This window comes from Triticum dicoccoides, chromosome 7A (genome assembly GCF_002162155.2).
Source record: "Triticum dicoccoides isolate Atlit2015 ecotype Zavitan chromosome 7A, WEW_v2.0, whole genome shotgun sequence".
Lineage (NCBI taxonomy): Eukaryota > Viridiplantae > Streptophyta > Magnoliopsida > Poales > Poaceae > Triticum > Triticum dicoccoides.
This window is the reverse complement of record NC_041392.1, coordinates 250382272-250404181: the sequence shown is the minus strand read 5'-3', so window position 1 is coordinate 250404181 and position 21910 is coordinate 250382272. Positions and strand designations below refer to the sequence as shown.

At 43.0% G+C, this 21910-nt stretch overlaps 1 protein-coding gene across 4 annotated transcripts; it reads right to left on the bottom strand.

The window, feature by feature from the left end:
- Window positions 1-7741: 7741 nt before the first annotated feature.
- On the bottom strand, window positions 7742-21749 carry LOC119332235 (calcium-transporting ATPase 5, plasma membrane-type-like). Of its 4 annotated transcripts, none has more exons than XM_037605419.1 (35): window positions 21599-21748; window positions 21243-21503; window positions 20439-20555; window positions 20314-20356; window positions 19370-19485; window positions 19153-19284; window positions 18285-18374; window positions 18069-18138; window positions 17897-17967; window positions 17717-17800; window positions 17557-17634; window positions 17373-17444; window positions 17117-17200; window positions 16960-17042; window positions 16788-16896; window positions 16645-16700; window positions 16530-16572; window positions 16370-16453; window positions 15905-16042; window positions 14888-14953; window positions 14709-14804; window positions 13929-14039; window positions 13694-13858; window positions 12396-12455; window positions 11772-11936; window positions 11426-11542; window positions 11225-11323; window positions 10623-10760; window positions 10356-10456; window positions 10201-10246; window positions 9978-10112; window positions 8861-8968; window positions 8683-8774; window positions 8301-8392; window positions 7742-8214 (listed from the first exon to the last, which is right to left on the bottom strand). In XM_037605419.1, exons 2-35 carry the CDS (start codon window positions 21405-21407, stop codon window positions 8189-8191), a joined length of 3252 nt encoding a protein of 1083 aa, XP_037461316.1. In that variant the 5' UTR covers window positions 21408-21503; window positions 21599-21748; the 3' UTR covers window positions 7742-8188. The 4 variants fall into 4 exon arrangements, with proteins under 4 accessions (XP_037461316.1, XP_037461317.1, XP_037461319.1 ...); XM_037605420.1 differs by having other exon boundaries at window positions 21594-21735; XM_037605422.1 differs by lacking the exons at window positions 21243-21503; window positions 21599-21748 and having other exon boundaries at window positions 20314-20352.
- Between the last annotated feature and the right edge of the window lie 161 nt (window positions 21750-21910).

Here is a 21910-nt window from a genome sequence, read left to right as displayed (position 1 = left end):
AATCATAAACCCAAAATTCATCGAATCTCGACAAACACACCGCAAAAAGAATTACATCGAATAGATCTCCAAGAACATCGAGGAGAACTTTGTATTGAGATCCAAAGAGAGAGAAGAAGCCATCTAGCTAATAACTATGGACCTGAAGGTCTGTGGTAAACTACTCACACATCATCGAAGAGGCTATGGTGTTGATGTCAAAGCCCTCCGTGATCGAATCCCCCTCCGGCAGATCGCCGGAAAAGGTCCCCAGATGGGATCTCACGGGTACACAAGGTTGCAGCGGTGGAAAAGTGGTTTCGTGGCTCCCCTGTATGTTTTCAGTGTATAAGAGTATATATAGGCGAAAGAAGTAGGTCGGTGGACCTGCGAGGGGCCCACGAGGGTGGGGGCGCGCCGCCCTACCTCATGGCCGCCTCGCTGCTTCCTTGACGTCCACTCCAAGTCTCCTGGATTGCGCTTGTTCCAAAAAAAATATCCTCACGAAGGCTTCATTCCGTTTGGATTCCGTTTGATATTCCTTTTCTGCGAAACAGTGAAATAGGCAAAAAATAGCAATTTGCACTGGGCTTTCGGTTAATAAGTTAGTCCCAAAAATAATATAAAAGTGCATAATAAAGCCCATAAACATCCAAAACAGATAATATAATAGCATGGAACAATCAAAAATTATAGATATGTTGGAGACGTATCATCCATCAGAGTGTCGAGGGAGAGTTTCGTCAGCACGACGGCGTGTTGACGGTGATGGTGATGTGATCCACGCAAGGCTTCGCCTAAGCACTACGACGCTATGACCGAAGGAGTAAACTGTGGAGGGGGGCACCGCATACGGCTATGAGAATAACTGTTGTGCTTTGGGGTGCCCCCTGCCCCCGTATATAAAGGAGGGGAGGAGGAGGACGGCCACCAAGGGGCACGCCAAGGGGGGAGTCCTACTAGGACTCCACTCCTAGTAGGATTCGCCCCCCCTTTTTCCTTCTCATGGAGGGGGAAAGAGGGAAGGAGAGGGAGAGGGGGAAAGGAAAGGGGGGCCATGCCCCCTTCCCCTTGTCCAATTCGGATAGCCCATGGGGGGCGAGGGGCGCGTGCCACCCCTTGTGGGCTCTCCTCTCTTTCCACCTATGGCCCATGTTGGCCCATTACTTTCCTGGGGGGGTTCCGGTAATCCCTCGGTACTCAAAACGTCTCAAAACCAATCTGGTGTCCAAATACTATAATCCAATATATCAATATTTACCTCTCAACCATTTCGAGACTCCTCGTCATGTCCATGATCTCATCCGGGACTCCGCTTCGGTCACCAAAACATATAACTCATAATACAAATCGTCATCGAACGTTAAGCGTGCGGACCCTACGGGTTCGAGAATTATGTAGACATGACCGAGACACATCTCCGATCAATAACCAACAGCGGAACCTGGATGCTCATATTGGTTCCTACGTATTCTATGAAGATCTTTATCGGTCAAACCGCAATAACAACATACATTATTCCCTTTGTCATCGGTATGTTACTTGCCCGAGTTTCGATCGTCGATATCCTCATACCTAGTTCAATCTCGTTACCGGCAAGTCTCTTTACTCGTTCTGTAATGCATCATCCCATAACTAACTCATTAGTCACATTGCTTGCAAGGCTTATAGTGATGTGCATTACCGAGAGGGCCCAGAGATACCTCTCCGATACTCGGAGTGACAAATCCTAATCTTGATCTATGCCAACCCAACATACACCTTCGGAGACACCTATAGAGCATCTTTATAATCACCCAGTTACGTTGTGACATTTGATAACATACAAGGTGTTCCTCTGGTATTCGGGAGTTGCATAATCTCATAGTCAGAGGAATATGTATAAGTCATGAAGAAAGCAATAGCAATAAAACTTAACGATCATTATGCTAAGCTAACGGATGGGTCTTGTCCATCACATCATTCTCCTAATGATGTGATCCCGTTCATCAAATGACAACACATGTCCATGGTTAGGAAACTTAACCATCTTTGATTAACGAGCTAGTCTAGTAGAGGCTTACTACGGACATGGTGTTCTGTCTATGTATCCACACATGTATCAAGTTTCCGGTTAATACAATTCTAGCATGAATAATAAACATTTATCATGATATAGGGCATATTTCCTTCAGTCTCCCACTTGCACTAGAGTCCATAATCTAGTTCACATCGCCATGTGATTTAACACCAACAATTTTCATCACCATGTAATTAACACTCATAGTTCACATCTCCATGTGACCAACACCCAAAGGGTTTACTAGAGTCAATAATCTAGTTGACATAGCCATGTGATTAACACCCAAAGAGTACTAAGGTGTGATCATGTTTTGCTTGTGAGAGAAGTTTAGTCAACGGGTGTGCCACATTCAGATCTATATGTATTTTGCAAATTTCTATGTTTGCAATGCTCTGCATGGAGCTACTCTAGCTAATTGCTCATACTGTCAATATGTATCTAGATTGAGACTCAGAGTCATCCAGATTGGTGTTAAATCTTGCATCGACATAACTCTTTATGATGAACTCTTTATCACCCCCATAACCAAGAAATATTTCCTTAGTCCTCTAAGGATAATTTTGACCATTGTCCAGTGATCTACTCCTGGATCACTACTGTACACCTTTGCCAGACTTTGTGGCAAGGTACACAATAGGTCTGGTATACAGCATGGCATACTTTATAGAACCTATGGCTGAGGCATAGAGAATGACTTTCATTCTCTCTTTATCTTCTGACGTGGTCGGGTTTTGAGTCTGACTCAACTTCACACCTTGTAACACAGGCAAGAACCCTTTCTTTGACTGGTCTATTTTGAACTTCTTCAAAACTTTATCAAGGTATGTGCTTTGTGAAAATCCAATTAAGCGTCTTGATCTATCTCTACAGATCTTGATACTCAATATATAAGCAGCTTCACCGAGGTCTTTCATTGAAAAATTCTTATTCAAGTATCCTTTTATGCTATCCAGAAATTCTATATTATTTCCAATCAACAATATGTAATCCACATATAATATTAGAAATGCTACAGAGCTCCCACTCACTTTCTTGTAAATACATGCTTCTCCAAAAGTCTATATAAAACCATATGCCTTGATCACACTATCAAAGCGTATATTCCAACTCTGAGAGGCTTGTACTAGTCCATAAATGGATCGCTGGAGCTTGCACACTTTGTTAGCACCTTTAGGATCGACAAAACCTTCTGGTTGCATCATATACAACTCTACTTTAAGAAATCCATTAAGGAATGCGGTTTTGACATCCATTTGCCAAATTTCATAATCATAAAATGCGGTAATTTCTAACATGATTCAGACAGACTTAAGCATCGCTACGGGTGAAAAAGTCCCATCGTAGTCAACTCCTTGAACTTGTCGAAAACCTTTCGCAACAAGTCGAGCTTTGTAGACAGTAACATTACTGTCAGCGTCAGTCTTCTTCTTGAAGATCCATTTATTCTCTATCTTCCCAATGAACTTTAAAGTAGAAAAAATACTTCTCTCTCATCACACGGTAATCAAGACCAATAGCAATCTACACATGGTCTTCTTAATTTCTACATGCACTTAGCTCATTGGGGGTTGGGTAATTAAAGAGGAGAAAGATGGTGTCTTGCACCTTTCCAATGTATTTTTTACTTAACTCCATAATTTGTCCTAAAATTTCTAGATGTACACTCTTCACAGAACGAAGGGAGTAGTTCATCAATCCACAACATTAAATTCAATACAAATTGTTCATCATCACACATACATGAAACATGGATATGAAACTAGTGGGCTTGTTGCCCATGCCATGCCCACAACTTCTCCATGAAATCTTTTTGAAGATATTTGTGCTTATTAGAATCTCGAATGTCATGTTACACTCAGTGTCGGTTTCGGTCTTCCCTTCTACGCGGCTACACCGGTTGTCCCATGAGTCTATAGAAGGTGTAATCCAAATCTTCCCCACCCTCATTCTCAATGATCGTGTTATGCAAGATCACGCTGGTTGTGATGATGTACCAAAGGATCTCTTATCCCAAAACCTACCTAGCCACTCCTTGCACAATTGCAAATTGGGATTGCAAAATCCCAAAAGGCCCTCTCCACATCTTTCTAGCAGCCGCATGAGCATTATGGAAGTAAAGTTCTTTCTTACCTTGGGCTTGAAATTGGCTTCCAAAGGTAGCCCACTTCGGATATATCTCATCCGCAAGATAGTAGCCCATGTTGTATGTGTGGCCATCTGGTTGAAACTCCACTGATGGTGATTCGTCATTGGCTAATTTTGCAAAGAGTGGTGACCATCGAAACACATTGATGTCATTGCAAGATCTAGGCATCCCAAAAAATGCATGCAGTTCTTCAACCTCTTGTGCATGCAATCAATTGATCCAAGCTTGGAAAACCACGTGTTCTCTGAGTATCCTGAGCATTCGATGCTCTCAAATACTCTACTCCGAACACTTCAACCGACGCCTTTGCAAAAAAAATTGACGCACAAGATTGAAGTGCTCTCTCCCATTGTAAGTTATTGTCAATGAAATCGGCCGTGACACCATATGCCATCATGCACAATGTGGCATTCACCTTATGGATAGTGTTATGGCCAAGATCTCCGATGCAATTCCTCCTCTGCTCAAAGAACCGATCATACTGCTTCACACAATTAGCAATGTGAAGGAACAAATCCCAAGACAACCTATGCTTGCGTCGAAGTATCACTTTGGATACACCACATTTGAAACAAAATTGTTGAGCATCAATCTATTGTGCCCATCTTGCCTAATCCTAGGAATCACCTCACAGCCGAAAACGGAACCACCATGCTTGAGGCTCTTACTTTCTTATGCACCATCAAAACTAAAGCAATGTCCTCCTCTTCATTCATGTCATATTCCTCTTCGAACGAGGAATCATCCCACAAAGAGGGTTCAAATGAACTCATCTACTATACAATAATTTCCATTACAATCTACTCCTTTGTGCAGAACAACAAAATAAGAAGTGAAAAAAATTACCTTCTAGGCAATTCCTCGAACACCTAGCCTACAAGGAGGAGGAATCCGACTGGCAGCTTATGGGAGTTGAGGTGGTCGCCGTGAAGGGTAGAAATGGCTTGAGAGGACCTTGTTGACGCCACGGAGGTCGAGCTTGCAACCAAAAATGGTGATCATGTGCCATTGACGCCATCATGGTCAACAGCGACACTTTGGCGGCCACTAGTCCACGTCTACATCCATCATCAAAGGGGCGGCGACGGCTCGGCCGAAATAGCCTCGAATCAGCGCCGAGGGCGTACTGCGAACTGACAACGGTCGCATTGGCGGACAAGATCAAGCCAGCGGCGGTCGAGGGGATAGGCACGGCACTACGGGATGAAGTTTCATCATGTCAGAGCATCTCCAACCGTTCGGTCTCTTAGGGCGTCGAAAAAGAGCCGCCTAGGACGAGCCGGCGCTAGATTGGTCTCTGGGGCGATCTAGCTCCCAGTCATCGGTCAGGATGTAAGTGGCGCTGGGTCCCATTAGTCCCACATATGCCATCCACCAAAAAAACGTTATGTGGCATTCGTGGACACCCAGAAAAATTAAACGGTGCAAGTGGATAGCCCAGAAAAGCCCATCGAGCCAGCGGCAGTCCACAACCCCCCCTTCGCGTCCTTCCCCGGTCACGTCATGCCCTAGGCTAGGGCGCCATCGCCGCCATCTCCACCGCACCAGTGGTGCGGCACCACCTCCCGCTTCCAATCCCATGGACCCGCCGTCGCCGTCGTGTTTCTCGAAGAGGCCGTCGTCCAAGGACATCGCCGGCGACCGAGCCAAGCCTTGCGAGGATGACTCCTCTGCTCTCTCCCCTATCCTGTCGACGCCCTCTTCAGCTCCTACTCCTCCGCCGCCGTCAAAGGGGATAGCCGGGGACCAAGCTGAAACTTTATCGAAATTTGTAAAAAACACACGAACACATGCAAACTACGCCTGAACAACGCCTAAACTATGCCAAACTACGTCGAGCCGCCACCGTCATCGCCGTCGCCGTCGTCTACATGCCGAAGAGCCTGTAGAAGCGGGTGTAGTCGCCGCCGCCGCCGCCGTCGTTGTCGCGCGGCTGGCTTGGGCCGGCCCCGTCCCTGCTGCAGCCCTGGCCCGGGTCGCCAAGGCGCGGTGGTGCACTGGACGGCCCGGCCTCGCCCTCCTCGTCGCTGTCGAGGACGATGACGCCGCCCTCCTCGCGACCGCGGCGCCAGACCTGGAGCTCCGCGTACGCCCAGCGCTGGCGGCGCACCTGCTCCCGGACGTAGTCCTCCTTCGCCCACTTGAGGGCGGACTCGTCATCGGGGGCCGCCATCTCGACGTGCTCAGACTTCACCCTGAGCAGCCCCGGCTCCGGCTTCGGCCGGAGACAGTAGGATCCACGTGGGGAGGACCGGGCACCCTCGTTGATGACGAGGGAGCCGCTGCGGGTGCGGCGCCCAAGCGGCATCTCCTCCAGCTCAGGTTTGACGGGGCAGAGCGCGGCCGGCGAGCCGGAGCTCGACGACAAGGACGACCTCGACTCCATCCGTCGCGATGTCCAGGAGCTACCACGGCGGCGAGAGAAGGACGGCCGCTGCGGGTACTCGAGCCGCGGCGCGTTGCCGGTCTCGATGTGGTCGAGGACGGCCTCGAGGGTGCAGCCTGAAATGCCCCAGCACTCGCGCCGCCCGTCGGCGTTGTGGCGGCCCCGCGGGATGACGCCGTTGGTGGAGGCGATCTACTCCTCGCGGCGGCGCTGGAAGTACATGGTCTAGAGGCCGTGGCTATCGGCGGCGTAGCGCGGCTCATTCCGCTTTTCCTCCGTTAGGGACGAGCGAATGCAGGCGATCTCGGCCCGCCGCGCCGCCCCTTCGGGCACCGATGGCACCGGGACGCCGTCAGTGCTCAGCTTCCACGTTTCCGGCACCTGCATGTCCGAGGGCGCTGGGTACTCCGCCTCGTACAGCAGCCGCGCCTTCGCCTCTTGGAGGTGGCGGCGACCGAAGCCGTTCGCCGCCGCGTCATCGCCTGGGTACCTCTCGGCCAACTTTCTCGTCGGCGGGAAGAAGGGAGAGTGCTGCTTTCTACGCTAGAGAGGGGGGAAATAAGAGCTGTGACATCCACCGACGGGGAGGTCGCTTTTTATAGCCGTAGCTGGGCGGCGATGGGCTGCATACCCGGCGACGCGCGGTTGGACGCGCGTCGCGGCGCGTTCACTGCGCCGCCCGTGAGGCATCAATGGAGGTTGACCGACGCGACAACGTGGCAGCCTTCACATTAATTCCTACAGGAACCGAGGCGATGAGGCCGACGAAGCGGCGTGTTGCTAACTCAGCGGGCCATCCATTTTCACGCCTAAACGTCTCGCCCTGGCGCCCCTAGCACACCGGGTTTGGTCTGGGTCCACCGGGGCCAATTTCGACCCAAACCGGCAAAAAACAGGCTTCTGAGGACTTGACTGGGCCAATTTTTGGGCGCCGACGCGGAAAAACACCTGGGAAGGACCTGTTGGGGACGCGGCTGGAGATGCCCTCAGTTGGCTCCGGCTAGAAAATTGTTTTACGGCAACAGGCCGGCTGCTACAAATTTGCAGCACTTGGGTAAATTTTAGGGCTGCCCAGAACTTGGGAGCATCATATTTTGAATCCGGCTGTTGAAGATAAGTCGGAAACAGCCTCATCTTTTGAGCATTTGAGATAGAACTGCAGTGGAAATTTACCAGGAAATTTCGGCTAATTCTTTCTTATTGCTTGCTAGTTTACTCAACCTGAACAAAATGAAGGTCTGACACCCCCAAGGCACCTAGGACTGTACTAAGCCTACGATGTGTGTCCTAGCTATCACAACTTATTTGCATAAAAAATGTCACCTTCCCGTAGTCAACGAACATTCACAAAACAGTCACTTCCGTGGCAATGTTACTGATTGTCTTCCCAGGTAGGATTTTCATTTACATTAACCTGCATCACGATGAAGCCCCATAACCATAATGATTAACAGCAACGGTTGCACTTGACCTGTCCCTGCATGGAAAGCTTCTAGTTCAATGCATCTCCTTGTAGTAGAGATAATCCGCAGCTCTGTTCCACTGGGAGAGGCGGTACGGGTTCCTGTTCTTCGCCTGACCCATGTCTATTTACACTAGGTGATCTGCAGCCTTTTTAGCCCTGCCTGCCTTCCTCTTCGTCTGCGTTACAGTACGTGTTAATTGTAAGCTTGTTAGATCAACGTTGATGCAGAACATTATCCAGTAACTATAGAGCGGAGACTTACCTCGGCGTGATGATTTCCAACAAGGCTTGAAATAGGCCTGGAGAGGTCTTACAGGAACAGGAATGAATTTCCCTAGATAAGCCAAAGGCCAGCTGGAACATCACAGAGAAAAGGGAGGTCAAAACTTTACAAAATGACCATGATGAGATTACAGTCGGAAAGTACATGATAAATGAAAGCAAAAAAAAAGATGTTAGAACACCCTGGGAATGTCTCGAGTGCAAGTTAATATGAACCTTAACCTAGTCGCACAGAAAATGGGGGACAAACGGCATCTGAATTCGTAAAATAACTGTATGACACATTGATTACATAACCTTAAAACGTCGGATAGTGTACTAATTGCAAACCTTGCATAAATGATAAATTTTGAAGTGTGTACCTTACGACGCCAATGGCAACTGAAACTAACCATAGACTCCAGTTAAGTCTCACAATTTTAAAGAACTTTCCCAGGAATTCAACTATTAGTATCTGGCAAAGGAGACAGCAACTTTATCAGCAGTTCATGGACAAGAATGATAGGACATTCAGTGCAACAACCATGCATGTCCTGTTACCTGAAACACGGTAGTTACACAAACTATTCCCATGAAGAGGTGGTTCTTTGTTACTCCTTTGAAGACATTCCTTTCCTCAGGCTTACGCGCATTGAACTCATTGAAGATCTGGTATAAAACGCAAATCAAGTTTAAGAAATCTTTGTTCAGAACTACATAAAGCTAATATTAGTAAGTACAGTGTGAGGCAATTTCTTGATTCTTTTTTTTGGTAATGATAAGTTTACATAGATCATAATGCACTCGGGTGATTTACCTCAAACTGGGACCGCCACTGCATTTGACAAGATCGCACTTGTTGATTCCCAAACTGGGACCAAGCTAATAATAGTGTCTAGTAGTATGTATGGCCAAGGTTCCAAAATGGCATCAGACTGCTTATAGGCTGATTCCCAATCAACTATCAGGAGTGACAAACTAACAATACATTTGCGGCCTACACGATGTTTCATAGGACATTAGCACTTGTTGATAATTAATCAATGATATTTCAGCATTTACCCGAGCAATGTTCTGGGCATCCTGCTTTCTCTGGTTTCAGGAGAGAAACATACATAACTAGGCAACTACCGGTGGTACTTAACTAGGGCTAACTTAAATTATACATGTATTGAAACCTTAAGACCAAGCAACTGAAGTGGCTGGTTTAAGAAAAAACCACACGGTAATTGACAATAAGGACATATGCCCCTTTTCACATCATGAAGACTTTTTGAACGACTGGAGGAATTTTATTTCATAAGACCTCGGACCCTTGACACAAGCCCTAGAATAGCATACGCTCTCGCAGTCACAACTCAGAGTTACACCATGGAGCATAAGTAGCAATGCTTTTGTTACCATGTTAGGTCAGATACAAGCTAGCCAGTCACTATTCATGGTGTCAGCTCCACAGCAAGTCTAATATTTACAGAGTGCAGTTTACACTATTATAAGGAGTAACTTAAGTTTACATGGTAGGTCAGTTTATTTAAGATGGCAACCACTGCCACTATACTACCCTTAACATGAACATTTATTAGATAAATCAAATACCAATATTAGTCTATCTAAAGAACAACGTAGAATTTAAGTAACACCCTGTTACAGTTGTAGAATCAGAAAATATCCAACCAACCTGGCAAAATACAAATGTATTGAAGATAAATGTGTTCTTCATTTTCTCGGCGTTATCTGGACTTTCATTCTGCAGCCGTAGAATCTTTTTTCCAGAGAAATTAAAGATAAGAAGGATTGCTATTTGGTAAATGGCCTGCAGAAATTCCATGTAAATCAGAACAGAAGAATATGGAACAACAATTGTATGCTCTAAGAATACAAATGAGTCACGCAAATTCAACCTGGACAAACAAGTTTCTCCACATAATATTGGTCACAAGTGGCTCCCTGAAGTAGAAAACAGGGAGAAATATTGTAAATTATGTAGAAAACAGTTCAACTCATTTCATGAAACATATAATGCAATACTCTAGACAGGTAGGGTGATATTACATGCCTTCGACCAACAGGCTGTCTCTTCATAAGGTTGTCTGTTGGTGGTTCAGTTGCTAAAGCAAGAGCTCCCAGTGTATCCATGATAAGGTTTACCCAGAGAAGCTGCAAATTAGGAACATAGTGCATGAGAGCCAACCTTGGCATACAAGTGTTTGTACTTACAATTAAGATTTCGGCACATCTTTCATGCACAACAAAAGTGGCAATGGCAGTAATGAAAATATTAGAGATTGAAAAATAGTTGGAAGAAAAAAGGAGAGGTCCCGACCTCAACAGCATTTAGAGGCACATCACCAGATGACACAGCTGCAATAACATTAATCACAAGTGCGGCAACATTAACAGTAAGCTGGAACTGGATGAATTTCTGAATATTTGCATAGACAGAGCGTCCCCAGCGAACAACCTAAAAAAGAAAGAGAGATAAGAGGTGTAAGTGCACAAAATCACAAGAAGGTTGAGCAGCCAGAATTTGTGCCTAAGCACAAACTACAAAGGATCTTGCATATACACTATGTTTAAGTCTTAACATGCCATAGCTATTCAGCAGCATAAGGCAGCATATCAGAACATTACGGGCTTATATGTGCTTCTCCATGAACTGTACTCTCTACACACTGTCAACCAATAGCATTTTTTCTCTCTTTTGGCAATGATGAAGCTGATAGCAATTAGCACAAAACATGATATCACTCACAGGTTACTTTGATGGTATATTGCCGTCAAAGCACCATGCCAGTTTGTTACAGAAGAAAAAGTCCATCATGATGTCCCTTCAGGGACATCACGAAAAAAAAACTCCACAATTGCTAAGAACAGTTATCCTTCATAAGAAAGATCTCTTCCAAAAAAAACATAGAAAACACTAACCTTCACAACAGATGTGAAGTCATCATCCAAGATTATAATGTCAGAGCTTTCTTTAGCAACTTCTGTCCCTGACATGCCCATTGCAAGACCTATATCAGCCTATACAACAGATCAAGCATTAGATATAAGAATAAATCAGAAGCTTCTGCAATATCAAAGATAAATGGCCACTAATAGCTTATCATAAGTTACACATGACACCTCATGCAATGCAGGGGCATCATTTGTGCCATCACCAGTGACAGCCACAACATGGCCTTTCCTTTTCAAAGCTTGGACAAGCAAAAGTTTGTCATTTGGAGATGATCTTCCCATGACCTGAAATTCAAAGTTAATTAGTTGTAGAACAATCAAAAGAATGTCAGAAACTTCAAAGAAAATGACTTCCTGAGAAGGATAGAAAAACTAGAAGTTATACAAAAGAATTCACCACTTCAAATGACTTCAAGTAAGTCATAAGAATCATTGTGTTTAGTACAGATAAAGGTTGTTACTTCAACACAGTATAACATATATACACAAGGGACTTAAGAATGGAGAGAGTTACAGTTATCTTGTCAGCAATCTCTCCTCTTGCAATTTCAGACATCTCGCGGAACGCTCTTCCCTCTATTACAAATGGCTCTGAAATAACACCATTTGCATCTAGTATTCCGCACTCCAACGCTATTGCCTTGGCTGTTTCAATATTATCTCCTGTGACCATGCGCACCTACATGTACAAATGTAACAAATATTAAAGCCAACAAAAGAAGCAGTGACATTCAAAATGAGGAAATGATGAAAAAAATCCATTTTAAGGAAAACAAAAACTTCAAGAAACTAACATGTTTTGTAACGATTGAGAAACTAACCAACAAGGTCAAAGTTTACAAAGAGTCATGTTTTATGGATAGGACACAAACAATTGAATGTCCCAAAATACAAAATAAACTATATGAATAGCATCATGGCATAGGAAGTAAAGAAACTGAAAATGGCTAGAAACCTTGCCCAGCTACAAACATGACGAGCCAATCCTGTGAGAAGTAAAAGACTAGACCTAATTGAGAACATGAGGAATACCGTGGAGGATTTAGCTTCACAGTTCATTCCGTCGATGACTAATGTAGATTAGAGGTGAAACATTTCCAATGAGAACAAGAAAAATAAGAACACAAGTAGGATATACCTTTACACCAGCATTTTTGCATAATTGTACAGCATTCCTCACTCCTGGGCGACATGGATCCTACAGGTGAAGAAACTCTTTATAGCAGGAGTAATAGATGGATATTGTCATCAAGTAATGCAGTATGACTAACCAGAAGAAATTATGCTTGCAAATTATGATGCCTCATATAAATACAAAAGGCGATGAATCATTTAGAGATAAGTATGATGCATACTGGTATATTTCATGTTTTAGCAAAAGCCAGAAAGCATGGATAGATTGGAGAGAAGTGCATATTTCAACCCCGAACTCTTGCCCTAGTCTAATTTACAACCCCGAACTTCAATACCGTCTAAACTACAACCCCCAACTCTCAAAACCGGTCAGGATTCAACCCTTCTCTACCTCATGACCGGTTTTGACCAAGTTGACCGGTTTTGACCCGTTGACTGGTTGAACAGTAAATTAAAAAATTATTACTATTATTATTATTTCACCTGGTGACCAGTAATTTAAAAGAAGTTGCAATTTTTTTAGCTTGTTTGGATGATAGAGTAGCACTCAGCAAAAAAGACAAATGTGGGGTCTGAAACATTTAACTGTTCATGCACTGGTCAGGCTGATTTTATTTTTTTGGCTGAGAGCTACTCAGATGTCCGAACGCGATGAAAATTGGCACGGACCTCACGCATTGATACATCTTCCATGTAAAAAATATTATGATTTTTTTACTGTTTAGCCAGTGAAAAAATCAAAATTATTTTTTGAAATTTTACTTTTGTTCCACTTATGATTTTTTTTAATTTATTGTTCACCTTGTGGAAAAAACGAAGTTATTTTGATTTTGATTTTATTTTTTTCAACTTTATTTTTAATTTACTGTTCACTAGTCAACGGGTCAAAACTGATCAACAGAGAGAGAAGGGTTGAATCCTGACCGGTTTTGAGAGTTGGGGGTTGTAATTTAGACGGTATTGGAGTTCGGGGTTATAAATTAGACTAGGGCAAAAGTTCAGGGTTGAAATATGCACTTCTCTCGATAGATTGTGAATCATAAGACGATGAATCAGATCAGCCATATACTATCTGTCTATCTGAGCAGACATATAGCTGCAAGCTGATGCATCAGTGAAACATATGTTTGATTAACTGAATACCCTATGTTCCCAGCACAGGCACTATAGAGCATGGAATAGGACACTGTACACAGGGCTATCCTTTGGGTATCGGAAGCAACCCTAGTTATTTGTGTCAAACTCAAAATTAAGAGAACACAATCAATCTGAAAGTGAATCTACCGAACAATAAGGACCAACCTTTATGCCCACAATACCAAGCAGAGTCAGATCTTCCTCAGGTAACTTCCAATCAGCTATGTCTTCCTTCGGAATTTTTTCAATATCACATAGACAATATGCAAAAGCAACACATCGTAGTGAACTCTTTGCCATGTCTTCAATTGACTTCTTGTACTCATTACGCTGTAAACATTTCAACATTGTAAGAGTGCATAAGAAATTGAGCAGGTGGCAAATTATGCATGGCAGTTACCTTCTGTGCACCCATTGGCTGAACTGAACCATCCAGAGAAAGCCAACTTTTGCAAGATGATAGCACTAACTCAGCTGCACCTTTCCAATGGATGTGGACCTCGGTATCTGACTGCAATCAGTAACCAAACATCCTTGAGGTAACATGAACAAAAACTGGGATACGAAACAATAGAAAACAGGAGTTTTTATCAAAACATCGTACACACTGCGTAATTCAAATCATAGATCTGTGCATACTAAAAGACATAAGGTCCAAGGAACACTCTCCTGATGCTATAATCAGAACAAATGCTCAATGGCATCCAATGCTCATATCGAGAACTACTTGCCAATAACAGTCATCTGTGCCATCAAAAGTAACTGGTCATTACGAAGGGGAATCTCAAAACCCTTCTGGTTGGTATAATATTAGACTTAAACAAGTTTGAGAAACTGTTTGCCACTGGTAGATAACCCTACTTGAGTACTTCAAATGAGAAATTTGGCTGGTCCTTTAAGCCAAGCCCGGGAGATATCCAGCAGGAAAACAAACATCAGCCTACCAGGAGCCAATAGTCCTGAAGCTGTTAAACTTGATAGCGTTAACTCTCACAACTCACAAGCACTGATAACCAAAACATCTATTGCCAACTACATGTGGTAAATTACAAGGGATTGGAATAATGAAGCACCCAAATATAAATAAGCCTGAAAAGTGGTTAAATTCTTCATGGATACACTCGTCTAACTCACGAATTTAGATATACCAATGGTTCTAGATACATATGTGCCTTACTACCTGCACTGCAACACCACCTCGCTTCTTCTCTGAGTTAAATGGAAATACATGAAGAACTGAAGATTTTGACCGAACATTGTTGAAATCCATCCCTATCTGTGCAAGGTGCAACTGTGTTAGGCCAAGCCAACAAAAGAAGCTTAAAGGAGACACTCTGTATGAAGCAAAATCAGTCGTACCTTAAGGCCCCAAGAAAGAATGGCTTTTTCAGTTGGTGAACCTGTAACATCAGCTGCTCCCCCATCCTATACATTGAAAAAAAGACGGATGAAATTTTGTGGAAGCAACTGATATATGTAGATGACAGTTAGCATAGCATTCTCCCTAGACTGCCTCCAAGCATCTGCCCAGTTCTGATTTCTGTCTGGTTAATGGCAGGAAATAATAAAATTGGGGTAATTTTATGAGATCATATCTTAAACTCAGACAGTGCCTTTACAGGTAACCAGCTCGTTACCACCCAATTTCCACACTGCTAAGAACCTCAAGTGAGCATAATTTTCATGGATTTGGTGGAACTGACAAAGTGTTGACAGCTGATACATTATTCTGGACTCCACTGGATCTCATTTGGAATGTGATTCAATCTCCGGTTGCCAGTTTCAGAAAGTAGTTAGTAATCTCCAGCCTGATGCTTTCCCAGTTTATCGACATGCACAAGCAAGTGAATAGGAGTACTGCAGAGAAACTAGAGAACGTGCATGTTTCTAGCTGCAAGTGGAGGCCAGTTGCTTGGAGTCCACTGTTGACCACTTATATTTCAAATATAGCAGGATCACGTGCAAAGTTCACTCACTCCCAGGCGATTAGTACAGAAAGAACGCTAAGTTGAACTCCTATAATAAAAGTAAAAAATCCTGAAAAAACATTAAAAATAAAGATCGGATGGTGAAAACTGAGCTATTACCATCTTCAATGTTCCTCAAATAGCATTATGGACCACCATGTTTTACATAAAAAGTAAAAAAACAAATCTTTACAAAGTGGCTGTAACCAGTCATAACTTAATCAAAATTGCTGATCTTTTCAATTAAATCTAGGCTAGCTGGGTTATACATTACAGATTGGTGACCTGTATGCTATTGCTTTTCTGGACAATGGATAATATAATAGATAATTCAGGTACCTCTAATATAATAGATAATTCAGGTACCTCTAATATTATTAAAAGAAGGAAGAAATAAAGTTGATATTACCTCTGGCAAAAATACAGTTCCTGTAGTGTTTTGTGCAATTCCTTCAATAAGCAGTGCCGCTGAACTGCTTGAGATTGCCCTAACATCATCACAAGGATCCAACCTTGTCCCGATAAAGTGTGCCTCCACAACTGTCATCTACATAATCAATAATATAAAGATTACAAAACGAACCACGATGACAGTCTTTAAAAGGCCACAATTAAAGACAGAATTAGCAGAAGATGTGCTCGTAACTGACAACAATAAAGAAATGTATTATCAACACCCAAAGATCCTGGCATCAAATTGGTGCTGTTTTTGTGTTAATTTTGGTTCTGCGGTGCTGACAGGTATATTCCAAGACTTAAAGTAAATGGAAAGAATTAGCCTCTTGTCAGGGCAGCGTATTGGGACTTGGAATAGCATCATGACAGATCTTCAAACGGTGTTTCATAGCACAAGCACCAGATTGATTCTACAAACCTTATTCAAGGTGAGAGTTCCTGTCTTATCACTGCATATAGTAGTTGCTGATCCCATTGTTTCACAAGATGAGAGCCGCCTCACCTAAATAAAGGAAATAAGGATGATAAAGTTTCCTATCATGTGAATGTTTTATACAGAAATAGGATTGTTTTTTTACCAGCGCCTTGTCTCGCATCATCTTTCGCATTGAATACGCAAGTCTGAAACCACAAAATATAGATAGTCATGTGACTGAAATTTTCATGTAATTTGCACAGTAAGGAGATCCATACGTCAATGTTACTGCCAGTGGAAGTCCCTCAGGCACAGCAACAACTACGATGGTTACCTATAGATAGTATTACACAAAATCAGGTCACCAAAAGATGAAAATGATTCAAGATATTAGCTGTATACTTGTACAAAAAATACATACGGCGATTGTCAAAATTCTGATTGCACCCATAAATCCTTGTTTGAGACCAGTAGTTCCAGCCCGAAATTGAACAGTCCCATCCGGATTCTTGGTATGTCCAGTAAAATATCTGTAGTTCAGTAAGTGGTTATAAAGAGTATATTTGTTTGTGCTGCATTATCATGCAAAATACCTTATCGCAAGCACGCCAAGTACAACACCAGCTACTGACAGACCCACCATGCCAATAAAAGTAGCAACACCATTCAAACGCACCTACTCCATGGTTGAAAGGGTCTCATCAGTATTCATTCATGCAAGAATATAGATGAGCCTGAACAGAGATTAACCTGCAATGGGGTTTCTTCACCATTATCTTCAGAAAGGTTAGCCATCAACTGGCCCCATTCAGTGTTGATACCCACACCTGTTACCTTTGTATTTGATAGGCAAAGTGGATAAATATTATGATATATAAAGTCTAACCATTAAGAACCAAAATATAGAAAAGCACAAATAAGGGAGAGAAAAATGCTATGTGTTGTGACACCGAAAACAGTAAGTTAACCTAACATGTTGCTTAACACTTAAGATAGTGGTACTCACCAACATAGAACCATAGCCATCTGCAACCTTGCAACCAGACATCAAGAACGGAGCCTTTTGATCCTTGTGAACCTAAAAAATAATATGACATCATGAAAATCCGAAGAGGTGTGCTTGAGTCTCGCCGCAAAAAAAGAAGTGTGTTTGAATCGCCACAAGAAAGAAGTTTTGCACCGGAACTCACAGTTTTTGATTCCCCAGTCATACTTGATTCGTCTATTGCAAGAGAATGGCCAGATATCAGGATGCCATCAGCAGGAACCTAAAATGTGAAATAATGAATGTAAGCAAATTATTCTAGGATGAAAAAATAAGCAGAGTTGACAAATAATATACCATCTTACTTGGTCACCAATATTCAGTGGAACCACATCACCGACAACAAGGTCAAATATTGAAGTTCGAAATCTTTTACCACCTCTAAGAACCTAATTAAAAGATATAGTAAATCAGGAATGTAAGCAATGAATGGGAATTCATATCTGGAAGTGCACCAAAATATAGTTACACATGATCATACTCACCTCCACTTGTATGTTCTGTTTCTCCTCATTCAGATGTTGAAACTGAAGTGATTGCCTGTAATCACTGGTTGCTAGATAGATCAAAAAACAAAACAATTAGATCGCAGCAAGCTAAAGGTGAAGCCAAAAACAAAACAAATATAATAGGAAATGTGCAAACTCAATCAATTACCGGTGACAAGTATCACAAGAAAAACAGCTAAAAAAATACTTCCCCCCTCATACCATCCTTCCTCGACACCCTAGATAAGAGAAAAAAAAAACAAATGCAGTTATAGTTATCCTTAAAGCATGACAATTATTCAAGTTCAAAACTACCATGGCTAAGGAAGATGACATAATGAAAGGCTAATTCCAAGGAAACAATTAGTGAAGAGGTAGAAAATACCTCTGTGGCCATGCCCAACGTAAGAGATATGGCAGCAGCTACCATTAGAATGATGAGAGTTAAATCTTTGCATGCATCAAATATAAAACGCTGCAATACCAAAACTCAGTATGGTTAAAATTTGATACCAAATATGTTGAAGCATTGAAATTGATTTGATGTTGTACTGAAAGAAAGTCTCATAGGACTACTTTGTAATCAACTCTTCTAATATGCAGCATAAACGCACTTTAAATTTTCCAATAGTGACCTTAGAATTTTGTAAGGAGCTTATGCCAAAATACAAGTTTTATGTAATTGGAAAGCTTAACCCTGCTCGGACACACAAAAAGCATACACTAAAGAAGGAACGGTGAAGAGATGTAGATACTAGATAATGAAGAGAACAGATGTCCCATAAGGAAACTGAAATTGCAAGTGGCTAGAAACTTGCAAGATTGACCTTGTGCAATTTACTTACAGAAATCTTCTATATCTAAATAGCTAGCCCCCACTAACTATTTCTCTCAACATGCAAGCATGACACATCATCGCACAACATGCATGAGAATAGGCCCACCCCCACTACCATGTCTGCCAACATGCAAGCATGCCACTTCATCGTGACATGCATGAAAAAAAAAACTCATCTCAACATGCAAACATACATGAGAATTTTCATTCTATTATACTATATATATATATAGTTAACATATTATACAACTATATAGTGACCAAACATAATAAATTATATGTATTTTAGTTTCAGTTTTTCATATTATTACTTCAAATATTTATGTTTCATACAATGAATCCCATTGAAATATGTTGCAAAATATTCCCGCAACAACATGCGGAGAATCATCTAGTAACATAAAAAAAGCTATACCAGTATGTTTTTTCTTTTCTTGCGTGGATATGTATTTGCACCGAAAACATCCCTCCTTTGTAACAATTCATCCTCAGTTGGATTAATTCCCATTTCCAAATTACTCTTTAATAAATCTGACAGCCCCTTAACCTGAAAAGAATAGTGTCATTACACACAAATGAATAGCAGCAGGTGACAAGGTTAAGAAATAAATTCTAGCTCAGTGTTAACTTACTCCTCTAATTTCCTGAAGAAGAACACTATCATGATCTCTGTTTAAAGTTTTAAGCTTTTCCATTTCAATTGGAAAACTTCGAGAGGCAGTTGGAAGTTGTATACCAGTATAAGCTTCTGCTCAGATGAGGAACATTGAAAATAGCACAAGAATATAAATTACATTGTATGCAAAATAAGCACGGATACAATAGATAGATTAATTGCAAGTATAAACTGAAAAGACAGCCCTTTAAAAAAATACAACTGAAAAGGCAACAATAAGACAAGCAAAATGAGCAGGGAAAATGTGGAGAATAGGCTGGTAAGACAAATAAAAGATAGCAGCTGCATTGCACAAAATAAATGAGCTGGAAATTTTGCTGTAATATTGCACATTCAGAAGTAGTGATCAATTTAAAGAAGGCAAATCAGAGACATGAATGACTACGGCTACCAATGAAATTTGGGAACTGCTTTGTTTCATAATGTTTGCATATAACCCCACCATTTGGTACATTGTGGCTAAGAGGCACATATGCAGTCTAGGAAGGAAATGTAGAAAACCAAAGTTATTCTACCAAAACACAGATACAATGTGTGGCTATTTGCAGCTTTGGCGGCCGCTTAGCCGCCACCAGGACCGGGACGCCATCAACATCATCGTTGCTGATCTTCGGACGATGGCTCTTCGCTTGGCGCCGCCACTCCCTCCTCCACCACCTGAGCCGGATTAGAGTCTTCACTTGCGGTGCTACCGCCTTTATTTTTTAATTGCAGGGCTTGTTGAGCTGTGCCCTCAGCAGAACCCTCCCGTACTTTGTTGTGCTACCATGTGTGTGTGTGTGGACTCATGTTGAACCTTGTGGCTGTGGTGGTTTGCTTTATATATAAAGCAGGGCGAAAGCCTTTTTTTGGTAAACATGGCATAAAAGAAGCACTTGGGTTAATGGTATGAATGAGTACCTCTGGGATCATTTTCTCCGGCTTCTTTGAAAAGAAATACTGCCTGGAGAATTCAAAATTAGAATGAACAAAAGAAGACAGCCGAAAGAGAAATAGGGTGCATAAGGTGCAAAACGACACGTTACCCGTATCACTTGTGCATGTGATCGGATCGTTCTTCTTATTATCTCTTTCTCTTCCTCCTTTTTAAGGTCTAGAGTGTATCTAAAACGACGTGAAGCATTCAGCACAAGAGCAGCTTGCTGAAAGGAGAGAATAACCATATTTATCAGAACTAAATAATAAGTAAGGCTTATATTTGTCTACCCCGAAGGGTCCTTCACCTGTAGCCACAGCAAACTGTAATGAACCCAACTCACAACTATTATGCAAAACAAGTGCCTGGTTAGCTGAAGTATAAGTGTGGTTTTATAGCTGTAGTAAAAGTATTACTGTTTGCTTCTTTCTGTAATGTCCCCCAATACATGAAGGATACATGAACTACCCAAACCTGTGAATACCACAAAGACCAGTATTGTTTGAATGAATGAATGACAGACCTCTGGTTTCAGTACTTTGCTTGTGTTTTCAGTTTTATTATGAGAAGTTGTCTGCCGCTCTGTGCATGTGCACGGCAGTAAAAAAGGTAGTGTCGCCAAACAGACTCCAATGCCTTGACTTAGAGGAAACGCGGACAAAAAATGAAGGTAATATGTAAACCATCGGGTCAATGACATGTCAGTAAACCTCAGTGCAGTGTATCCACTAGACCAAAAACATTAGTGTTTGATTATTCCTCTCCTACCCCCTCTTCTTCCTAGCACGTCCCGACTCCAGCCAGGACGGAATCAACACCAGAATGGCGATATTTTGGGCATTCTGCGAACCAGCAGAGCCCTGCCTAGATCACGGTCTGACGGGAAAGGGTGAGTGGAGGAAGGATCCCGTACCCTCCATCGGAGCAAGCTGTCGTGGGATGCGTTCTTATGGGGTATATCGAAGGCGTCACCGAACTCCTCCTCCTCCTCCTCCCCCTCCGCGCCCGCCGCATCCTCCGGCCTGTCCCGCTCCGGCGAGCGGATCTCAGGCGGCGTCGGCGAGCTCCCGACCGCCATGCCCGACAATCAGACACCAGCCAGCCGCCGCGTCCGCGGCAGCGCTCGCAGGAGAGATGACACCGACACCGACGACGACGACGACGACCAGAAACCCTGCAGGCACACACACACACACACACAGGAGCACTCAGACAACCAAATCACCACGGGATGGATCGATCGAACACCTCAGGGGTCACTCGCCTCACCTGCCGCCCCAGCCGTCAAGACTCTAGAAGGTTCCACGGGCGAGGCCGGCGCAAGTACGTTGCGGCTTCGCCACTGTGGTGCGGTGCGGAGCGGAGCTTGGTGATTTGTTTTGTTTTTTCTCCCTCTGCGGCCCGGATTTCGGTCGCGAATGGGGACTCGTTCTCGAGGATATTGTTCGGGGGAAGCTTCCACGAAGCTGCGGCCGCCCCGCGAGGTCTCTCTCTCGCTTCCACGTGGGCCCGGAAGAAACCTCAGAGCGGCCGAGCTCGTACCGGCCTGGCGGGGTAACGTGGTGGGAGCCCGGCTGTCAG

What these genes read in the sequence shown, in the direction of transcription:
- LOC119332235 (XM_037605419.1), bottom strand. Translation starts at nt 21,407, where the DNA reads ATGGCGGTCGGGAGCTCGCCGACGCCGCCTGAGATCCGCTCGCCGGAG. An exon ending in AACAGAACATACAAGTGGAG is followed by an intron (nt 17,801 to 17,896) that starts GTGAGTATGATC and finishes TCTTTTAATTAG; the next exon opens with GTTCTTAGAGGTGGTAAAAG. An exon ending in CTTGGCGTGCTTGCGATAAG is followed by an intron (nt 16,897 to 16,959) that starts GTATTTTGCATG and finishes ACTGAACTACAG; the next exon opens with ATATTTTACTGGACATACCA.